Source organism: Glycine soja, chromosome 6, assembly GCF_004193775.1.
Source record: "Glycine soja cultivar W05 chromosome 6, ASM419377v2, whole genome shotgun sequence".
Classification (NCBI taxonomy): Eukaryota; Viridiplantae; Streptophyta; class Magnoliopsida; order Fabales; family Fabaceae; genus Glycine; species Glycine soja.
Genome location: NC_041007.1, coordinates 805,601 through 816,989, shown reverse-complemented (window position 1 = coordinate 816,989; position 11,389 = coordinate 805,601). Strand labels below are relative to the sequence as shown.

The 11,389-nt window shown below is 30.4% G+C and overlaps 1 protein-coding gene across 1 annotated transcript; it reads left to right on the top strand.

Moving 5' to 3' along the window:
• The first annotated feature begins 2,282 nt into the window (after window positions 1-2,282).
• On the top strand, window positions 2,283-3,365 carry LOC114414468 (bZIP transcription factor 11-like). Its single transcript, XM_028378742.1, has one exon. The coding sequence runs from the start codon at window positions 2,703-2,705 to the stop codon at window positions 3,117-3,119; it is 417 nt and encodes a 138-aa protein (XP_028234543.1). The 5' UTR covers window positions 2,283-2,702; the 3' UTR covers window positions 3,120-3,365.
• The last annotated feature ends 8,024 nt before the right edge of the window (window positions 3,366-11,389 follow it).

Below are 11,389 nucleotides of genomic sequence, written 5' to 3'. Positions count from 1 at the left end.
AAATAAATTATGTAATTTTTTTTGTCAACTAATCTTTGACTGACATCGCCGTAAAGTCCTTTTACTATTGATGAAATTGTTTTAGGTAAGTAATTTCCCAAGTTTAATTTAATGCGTCGGCTCAATTCTTATATATTAGTTTAATTTTGATAATTATTATATTATTTTATAATTTTAAATTAAATAATATTTTTTTAAAACTTATCATTAGATTAAAAATTTATTTTATATAAATCATATATACCAAATTATATATATATATATATATATACATATATTAATTATTACAATAAATATAAGAGGTGTATATTTAGAAGGTTACTTTTATCAAATGTATTTAGAACTTTATAAAGAATTTATTTAGTAAACTAATTAAATAATAAATGTTTTTTAAGAAAATTGAATAATAAATAATAACTATTGAATTAAAATATAAATATTTTTATTTTATGAATATAAAAGCATTTAATTTTTTTCCGAGTAATCAAAGTGATTTATAAATTACATTTTTGTCAATAGATGGTAATTTTTAGTAATATTGATTATAATGCTCTTGTTAATGTGAGATTAATTATATAGATAGTAATATTATTTTGTCAATAGATGATATAAAATACATTCTAATATAATGTGAGATGTGAGACATATACATGTATAATTAATCCTTTTGGTGACCAATTTGATAAAAGTACGTAACATGAGCTAAAATTGATGTTCTCACAAGTCTTAATGCCACCTCCCCTCCTTTCCTTGGTCCCTTTTCTTCTTTCCACGATCCGTAGCATCGTGTAAACTTCCTAAATGTCTTTTCTTGAACCAAACTTATTACACATAAAAATAGTTTTAAAATTAATTTATTAAAATACTAAATATATATTTCAGTAATTTTATCAAAATTTAAATGTAATGCTAACTTAGGGGGAAAAAAGTTCACAAAGGATAGAAATAAAAATAATATATAAAAAATGTATTATTTACCAATAAATTTCTATATTGTTATTTTTATTGACAAAGTTATTTATTATAGTACATACTGTTTTTTTTTGTTATAAAAAATTAATTATAGATAAACTAAAAAAAATAATGAAAGTTGCTGCCAAATGAGAGGATTTTTTTATAGTAAATTATTATTTTTCTTCTAAAAAAAATTGATATTTTTTTTCTTCATTATTTTTCCACCGGTCTCGACTCTCGAGTGTGTCTTATTCTCTTTCCAGTCTAATTATTAATAGGTTAAATTAATTTTTTTCCTTTTAATTTTTAAAATTAATTTAATTTGGTCATATGTTAATTAAACTGACAATATTAAAAAAATATGTATTTTATTACTGTCTAAACTAATTTAGTGATAATTTTAAATTATTATAAAACATGATTTTTTTATTTTTGTTGATCCTATGTTAGGACTAAATTAAATTAGTGTTAAAAAATAGAAGATCAAATCAAATTAAAAAAAATCAAAGAACTAAATTAAATATAAAAATAAATTAGTGAAAATAAAACTAATTTAAACGAATTATTATTACTACTTTTCTCCGCCGATCCCTTTTGTCAACCTTTAAAAATATGTGGAAAAAATATTGGTCGACGTATATTAAAAATCTAAAAAATAAAAGAAAACTAATAAGTGGTTTGTACTAGTGAAGTTGGGCGGATGTCTTTAAACAAAATCTTAGGTTGAGTTTCATAGATAAAGAAAATATGATTAAAAGAGAAAATTTTATTGAAGTGGTAGTTAAGATTTTTTTTTAAAATAATTATTAATAAATTTGATGCATATTTTATACAAGTAACATAATTAAAAAAATATAAGTTTAATAATTATATATTAACATATAAAATAGTTTTTACATTATCAATCAAATAACTATAATTATATCTATTAACTGATTATTAGAAAAGTTAATAATTTTTTTATATGTAATGATTAATAATGAGATAAAAAAAATTCACTGAAAAATGATTAAATATAAAGTTGTTTTATATTATATATATATATATATATATATTATTTTCTAAAAAATTATACATATATAATAATATGATGCAAAATAAAGAAAAATAATAATTATTAATAAAATATTTGATTTGATATATAGCGATGTTTATCTATTATGATTCAGAAAAAAAAAACATTTTATTTCTTTATTATATAAAAGAAAAAAAAAGTTAGATTTTTATTTTCCCTTGTTTCTTTGTTGATCGTTTTGGATTTGAAAAAGACATTTTATTTTCTTTTGAGAGCAAGTTGTTGGGGTTTTTGGTTCTATAAATTCTGCGCTTGAAGCATAGAGAGTTCCCTTCCACTTTCTTCCTTGTTTCTTTTAAGATATTTTTGGTCACATAGTTTATGGTCTGCCTCTGCGTAGTGCTTCAACAGCCCCCTGCTCGCTCGATCATCTTGATTATTTTTTAAGCCTTTTAAATGCCCAACATCTTGTTCTTGATGTTTGAGATTGATGTATCCAATTCTTAGTGAAATCTTCTTTTCCGGGTGTATGATCAATTCTACTGTGAGACGACGCAGGACCCATTTAGTTCAATCCTTCTCCGTTGCTTTTCTTTACTGGCTCTACTACGTTTCATGATTTCTAATTATTATTAATTAAATAAAAGCCTATTATATCTCTTCTTACATATTTTTATCTGGGTCTGGGTCCTGCGTGGTCCATTTTTGTTTTTGTTAAGTATTGGTTACTACTATGACTATGGCTTGTTCAAGTGGAACATCTTCAGGGACGTCGTCGGAGCTGCAGGGTATGATGGATCAGAGGAAGAGGAAGAGAATGATATCGAACCGCGAATCGGCAAGGCGATCTCGAATGAGGAAGCAGAAGCACTTGGATGATCTAGCATCGCAGCTGACTCAGCTCAGGAGCCAGAATCAGCAGCTTCTCACGTCTGTGAACCTCACCAGCCACAAGTACTTGGCGGTGGAGGCTGAGAACTCTGTTTTGAGAGCACAAGTGAACGAGCTCAGCCACAGGTTGGACTCTCTCAACCAGATCATCCACTTGTTGAATTTCTTTGAGCCCGATGCTAGTACTAGTACCTTCTTCAACAACCCTTTCAATTTCAGCCACCCGATTATGGCTTCAGCAGACATGTTGCAGTACTGAGACAGAGAGAAGAGAGGAGGGGGTGTGATGTTTGTTAGGGAATTCATATCATAGAGCGGGTAAGCCTGCTTGTTGGGTGCCGCTTCTGTAGTCTTCCAGATCACCCTATTATTGTTGCAACTGTACTTCCCTATATTATTAGACTTGTATTATTTGTCATATGAGACCAAGTCATATAATTTGCATGTAATCTTAGTGTCAATGTAAAAGAGTTTATGAAAGTGGGTTTCGAATTTTTAACCAAAACTTTAGGTTTATTTTTTTGGTTGGCAGAGAGAATATGGTTGAAAAATAAAATTCATATAAAAAATGATTTATCAGATTTTTCAACAAAAATTAGTTACTAATAAAATCTTTCAATATTTTACCCATATAACGTAATAACAAATAAAATTATTTATAAGGTTAATCGGTAAAAAATTATCACTCATATGCCTTTTTAGATAATTAAAATCAACAAGCTTTATAATGCATAAGGTTTATGATTGAATAATAATATAATTTTTTTTTATATTATTGGTGGTATTTATTCTTTAAAATATAAGTTAAGATATAATTTCTAGATGTGTAATAATAAAAGCTTAATTAAAATCCGCTGATAGTGTAAATTTTTTGTTGACTTTGATAATTGATTAGTTAACAAAGAAAAAAATCTTTACATTGACACTCAATTAAATTTAGTCTAACAATAATAACAATATTGTCCACGCTCTCCTTTTTATAATATTGTTCCATATTTTACTTTCTGTGGTGCCCCTTTTGCTCAAATGCTCTGTATCATTCATTATTGTATATCCTCAACTCGGTGATTTGTTTAGTTGTTGCATTTTTGTTTTACCTTTTCTTTCTGTGGTGCCCCTTTTACTCAAATGGTCTGTTTAATTAATTTATTGCTGTATATCATGAACTTCGTGCCTTCTTGGACTAAAGTCGAGGTGGTATACAATTTTGATACTTGTTCTTGAATGATAGTTTAGTGGACAAAGTTGAATTCATTATTATAATAGTGGTTCTCGTTTGAACTTTGACATGATGCACGAACTCTTCAATGAGTGGGTCCATGCACAAATTTTACTTCTCAAACATTGTGGTCTTTTTCAGTGAGTTTCTACTGAACCCGTTTGCTCTTTTGATCCCACAAAGATAGGAATTAGTAATTAGGTTCATTGAGCTTTCAATTCACATCCATCAGCAATTTTCAACGACTCTCCATAAAAGGTTTTGGAAGTTAGGTAATTGATCAGTAATAGACTAATAGTAACAATTTAAGGCTAGCTAAAGCTGTTATTTTTATTACAAAGAAGCAGGTTAAGATTCCAAGAGATTGTAGTTGCTAGAAATCTAAATATATTCGGTTTGTCTATAGAGGCCTCATGAAATGCCCAGAGATTCGCATATCTTAATTGAAGGAAACGTCCAAAACTGACCAACAAGAGAAAGGGACAAGTAATGAAGAGGAGAGTTAGCGGTGGCACCCGAACTTTAGATCTCCTCATAATAGTTTTGCAGCTTAGAAGAAATTTCTTGAAATGTGAAACACAAACATATCGGGGTAGTGTGTCTGTGATATGTCTAACTCAAATTAGAGCCATTATATTTTCAGCTACTCTCATAGTCATAGCTAACACTAACAGGGAAGATATTTCAGGTCTGGGGCTTTTATTTTTGTTTTGATTCGTATCAGGAAAGGAAAATAATTAAAGATCTTGCTAACAAATCTCCTTTAAGACATTGATTAATTAAGAAACTAAAAGAAGAGAATATTTATTGTAAAAATCTTATGACAACATAAAAGAAAGTTATAGACAACGCAAATACAGTTTAACAGGAGAGTTATACTTGTACCGAGACATCTAAGAAAATGAAAGTAAATGGTACATACAACTTTGAGTTAAGGCTGTCACGCCAATTTCTTGGAAAGTTATAATGATTAAAGAGACATGATTTAGTAATAAGAGCAAAGATGAGTGCGCTCTTATTGTGTACCAGGGAACAAGCTCCACGTGCTAGGGCCAAGGTTTTCAGAGCAAGTATCACTAGACTTGGTACTGAAAATTCAGAACTGAAAGTCATGGTTTGCATATGCTGTATTATGTTCAGTAACTTCTACCTAAATCTTATTCAAGTTAAAATACTCAATAGCAACTGACATCAAGCATGTGGTTTAGTCACGTGGAGCTTACTAAATTTCAGTCTAAATTATAAGATAAATTAGCATCAAACGTTGTAAAAACTAATAAGCCACTTAGGAACCTTATTCCTTATGAGAGTATTCTGGTGCAAAAGATGGACCAGGAATAGCTGCAGCAATTTGCAAACAAAAAGAAGTTAATTACAAGTTGAAATACTCTTATTAATTGTAGTGAAGCATTGTAATTAATACTTTTTTTAATTGCTTTGATAGCTTTTTACCTAATTTTGTTCTATTTATGGTATGTTTCTGTTACAAAAGAGAAAAGGAGGATGGAGAGCTTCTTGCAATAGCAAAGGCTGCTTGCTCCTAGATATTGGAATTAATGCCTCATAAAGTAAAAGTTAGCGCGCTAACTTGTACTTGTAAAGTCGATTTATTCAAAAGAGTATATTAGCTTGTTTTTTACTCTAGTCATGAACATTTCTTTGTATACAGATCAAACTTTTCTACAGATAACTTTCCTACACATTAATAGTTTTCTCCTTTTTACCTTATTCATAAAATATCACTGTTTTTTTCTTCTTGAATACATTTTTTATCCTTAAAACTATATATTCATTTTTTTAATCTTAATAAAAAATAATTTGATACTTGACTTTATTGAAATACACGTCTAGTTTTTTTTTAGAAAAAAAAATACACATTTAGTTTTTCTTTTTTATAGAAGAAAAACACATTAAGTTATTAAACAAGTTTCTTCAAATGCGAGCAAGTCATAGATCATTGACACATAACGTAACTTGATTTTTCCACTTAATCATTCAACAAAACAAATCTAATAATAAAACCTAAAGACATGTATTTTAATAAAATTAGGGTTGAGATAGAAAAAAAAAATGAATAATTTTGTCGGGATCAAACAAAAAATTTATAAAGAATAAAATAAAAAATAATAAATTATGTATGAACGAGAAACATATTATTCCTTCTTCTTCTTCTTTCTTTTTGGAAAAAGTTGAAAAAGACAATGTTTTTGCTTAATATAATCATTTTTCTCCTTGCAACGGTTTGATTTATATCCAAATCCTTGGAATACTTTATTAAAAAGAGAAAATATGGTATATAAATTACACGGTGAAAATTAAAAGGCTAAGGAACTTGGGCGACTTAACTTTAAACTAAATGTTAATTTTACATACAAAAGTTCCCTCCTACATACAATATATTTTGTATCTACAAGTTAACATTTCTATAAATAATGAGTATAACTTTGGTTTTTAATTCTTTTCCCTACTCTTTCAGCATTCCAAGTTCCAACGCTCAAGATTTCCCCATCTTAACTAATGAAAACAAACAATACACCCACACTATATAAATAGTTTTTCCCCCCTACCCCAATCACTATACTTTTTTTTTGTCTTTGTATGGTACATTTTCTTCCGGGTTGTCAATGCTTAGGTCACAACCCAAAGACATTTAAAATATAATTTCACGAGACTTACGCAACCATGATTCCCCTTAAATAATAATCGTTTAAAGCATTAAGATGAGTACCATTAACAATAGTTGCCAACTCTCTCAACTTCAATTAATAAACATTAGACAAATGCAGCAATATGCCAACTTGAAACTAGACATGGCAACACAACCCGCACCCGTCGGGTTCCACCCGCCCCCGCCCCGATTTTAACGGGGAAAAGCCGAATTAACTGGGTCTGGGTGCGGGTGCGGGGAAAACCCGTGGTTTTAATGCGGGGCCGGGGCCGGGGTCGGGGGTAGTCACACCCGCCCCGCACCCACCCCCGCCCCGCACCCGTATACGCGAATTTACCAAATTACCCTTATTTTACCCTTAAATTAGCAAGTATATATGGAGAAGGATCCTGAAAAGTGAAAACCCAATAATTTAGAATGATATTGAGAACGAACTTAAAATGTTATGAGCTCTTTGGAAGCTTTTGTCGTTTTGAATATGGATTGGTTATGAGTTGTAATAATATTTAGACAAAATTTGAAGATGTTCTAAGCTTGTTAGAAGCTTTTGTTTTAATTATCTTCTCACTAAACAGGTTTTTTAGAAGCTTTTGTTATTAGTTCTTTTTGTTACTGTGAAAAAAATAATTTTTTTTATTACAATTTTCGCGGGTGGGGTTGGGGCGGGGCTGGGAAACCCGTCCCCGTTGGGGGCAGGTCTGGGTGTACAATTTTTATCCCCGACGGGTTTGGGGGCGGGGGCGGGGCTGGGTACAGTGAAGCGGGGGCGGGGGCGGGGGCGGGTATGTTAAAACCCGCCCCCGCCCCGCCCCGTTGCCATGATTACTTGAAACTACAGATGTGTCATTGAATGAGTTTGCATGTCCAAAGAATACGGGATATTTTTACACGTGTCAACCATGAAACAAGCATTTTCTAACCTTTTAAAAATAAGATTTCCATCAAGTTACCTCTTAGAAGTAATTTAAGGGCGCGCCTAATGAGAATATCAACTAAATAAATTAACATCCAATGTATCATCACTTCGATCTGCTTCTATGATCAGTTTCAATATAATATTATCCTGAAGTTTTCACTTTTTTTTTTTCTAAATTAACCTCTACATATGATGGATGATAATTTATAATTAATGTACTTTTTGAAAGTTCTGTTCTTTGAGGTTGATTGTACAACCCCCCTCCCCCCGAAAATAAAACCTCTACATATGGGATTATTAATTATTAATGAACCCGCAAAATTGTGAAATTAATAATAAAGAGTGTTACAAAATTATGTTAAAAAAAATGTGTTCTAACATTTGTCAATAATTTTTATGATTGTTAAATATAAAATAAAATCATATACAAATTCTTACTAAATGACATGCATGTTTTCAGTCAAACTGAGTTTGAATGTCTTAAGCAAAATTTTATGTTTGAGTTTTATAAATAAAAAATATTGTTAGAAAATATTTCTTGGTTAATAAATTATGTTTGGAACATCTTTCTGACCGATAAAAAAAGCTTATGTTTGGAACACATTTTAAGCCCTCCAAAAGTGCGTTCAACATAAGAGATACAAAGGGGTAACTTTCACCCATGTATGCCCATCAATGGATTTCCAAACATATGCTACAGCTTATAAACATGTTAATTCTTTACATTATACATTGTCCTTGTCCATATCTACTACTATTTCGTTTTTTCTATTAATTTCCACTCATATTAGGTAAACACAACAGGAACGCAAGAATATGACGGGAAATTCTCATAAATTAAAAAAAATGAAAGAAACAAATGAGTTAAGTGGTGGAGGTAAAAGCACCCGAAAGAGCTATTTCCAGGAAGCAACATTGGACTATCTAGAATACATTGTCGGAGAAAACCAATGGGTACAAGAGATCTGATTCAATGATTCACTAATCCGTGTGTGATTTTATTGCAATGTATGGTGGCCTTAGATTGAGTATCATGTAAGGCTTTGACTCACTGCCGGCAAAACAATGCTTAAAGAAAGAAACAGTAGTCTGTTTCATTTCATTTATCCAAAATAGTATAAAGGAGAAATTCCACTTAATCTATCAAAGTAAATTAAAGTTTTAAATAGGTTTTTTAATTGGGTTTCAACTGAAGGATATGTGAAACTAAAGAGGAATATAATCTCTGGCTATTCTTTTTCAATGCCTAAATCTACAAAGTAGCAGCTGAATTGGCATATATTTCTCTGCACATAACAAGATTTCAATTGGCCGGAGGGTTGGCAACATATTCGGGAGAATATAATTTGCAACTTTCAAACGGGACCTTAGAATTATAATCTATTATTGTTGATGACATATCTGCAATTTTTGTAAGTCTACGTTTGAATTGATAAAAAGAGTTTGAACAAAATAAAGAATGCACGATATCGAGTTTCGTTGTTGGGTGGATTATTAAAAATAAGATAAAATGAAATAGAGCCTTTTTTTATCTTATATTTTCCCCCTTTTCCTCGAATTAGGATATGGCATGGAATCATTTTTTTTTATTCTATCATAAAAATATTTAAACTGATAGCATTATTAATTTCAAATCACTCTATTCCTTTTATCTTATTTATTATTACCATTAGATATCAGAACACAACCAAAGGAATAAAACCCCATGATTTATTTCTTATCAGGCTTATTCTGTTCCTACAAATTCTTTTTCCTTTCTATGCTTAAAAACTTATATGTTCCTTCCTTAACTCTGGTACACGAATTAAGAAAACTTATTTCCAGCTTACAATAAGAATACAGAATAATAAGGACGGTATAGTGGTCACTCAGATTAAAGCAATTATTATATTTTTGTGATGCTCTGCAGTGCAATTTTTTGTCCGTGAAAGCAGCAAGATTGCTGGGTGGAACAAAATTCTTAAACAGTAAAACTATTCAATCAGATCATAAATTAAAGCTTCTCTTCTATCTATGTTACTGGCATTCCGAAGCTGCATGTAGGGCAACAAATACAAGATAAGTTTCCTTACTTGGTTTTTAATTTGACTATATATGCATTCCTTTCTAGAAGCATAGACTTAATGGAATGCAATTTTGGAAAAAATACTGGAACACTCATTCTTTGTTTTTTAGTTAAAATATAATTGATGAGATTCCCACCGTACACCTCAAATAGCTTGGCTCAGGTACAACAAAGATGAGTCTTAAATCGGTTTCCATTATTTGCGTAGCCGACAAAATAGTTAAGCAAGAGAGGCCACCAAGGTTTACACTTCGTTTTATCATATGCTTGAGAATACTACAAAACACCAAATATGAAAGGACTTTAAATTTGAACAAACAAAATGATGAAAGTGGGTGTACTTTGGTATTTTGGAGAGAAAGGGTGCACGAAGCTCATATTATTATATTATGATATGATATGATGTATGCAAATACGCCCCGACATTTGGAAAGAGGGGACAAAGGATGATGAAATCTCCCATGATGCCTTCTTTTCGGATTTGATCGAGTATACATGTTAGGAAATTAAAGTTTAGAGCATTTATTTATAAGAAAGGAGGTGAGCATGTGGCCAGCCAAGCTATTGAATGGTTCACATCACTTGGTAAAAAAGTTGTCCTAATTCTGAGTATAATTTAGTGCAGGCTTAATTTTTTAATTGAGATCTAATTTTAGTAGGTTATGGTGATGTCATTTAGCCAGAGTGCTAATACTATATTTGGACCGGAGATGTAATAAAGAGAACACTAATTAAGAGAGGATAAGAAATGTAGTAAAATAAAATAGAGAATGTGTTATTTGGATATATATATAAGAAATAGTTTTTTATTTACTTAATTAATAAAAAATAAGTAATTAAATTGTATATCATTTTTTTAATAATAAAAATATTTTATATTTTATTATTAAACGTTAAAAATAAATAACTCTCTAATGGGAAAAAAATTTAGAAGGTCAAGTGTTATGATTTCACATATATATTGTTTTTTCAACTTTCACTTAATTATAATTTTTTTTAAAAGACTAGTTCGAGTTGGAGACATTTAACACATTTTTTCAGAAAAATTCAAATTGGTAACGAGAAGCTCTCACACTAGTCCATATTATGGGTTCTTCTAATTAGAATTGATGAAGTTAGCAAGAATTCTCCAGGTCAGGTAATGAACTGCAGAAGGGAAAACCCGAGACAAGGTGAAGATCACTTCAAATCAAAACAAGGTTAAGTCGTGATAAATTCATACAAATCCCTGATCATGGAATGATTTAATTTGTTATATAAATTAAAACATTAACCATGCTTATAAAATAAATCCAATTTAATGGTATGAGTGGCGACTTCCATGAGGTCATAAAACGGCTTGCATTGTATCATGGACCCTACGATTAATATATCAAGCCGTTTATTTTATCAGTAATGGTTTACACCTCTCACACTTTCCTCTAACATGGGGTTTAACTTTAGAGTAGCAATCCTTCCCGTCTGAGAGGGTCCATTCTGAATTTCTGATGCCATTGGTCCTCAATAAAGTTAGACATCAGCTTTAATTTGACCCAAAAAAAAAAGTTAGATTTCGCTGTGGGTGTGCATATAACGCAACGAAGAGAGGATGGGTGCGTTTTAACTTTTAAATGTAAGAAGTAGTGCTCAATTTTTCCTCCTTAATTGTTATTTTGACAACT

Bases quoted from the DNA above. Each gene is read 5' to 3' on its own strand.
- LOC114414468 (XM_028378742.1), top strand. From the start codon at position 2,703: ATGACTATGGCTTGTTCAAGTGGAACATCTTCAGGGACGTCGTCGGAG.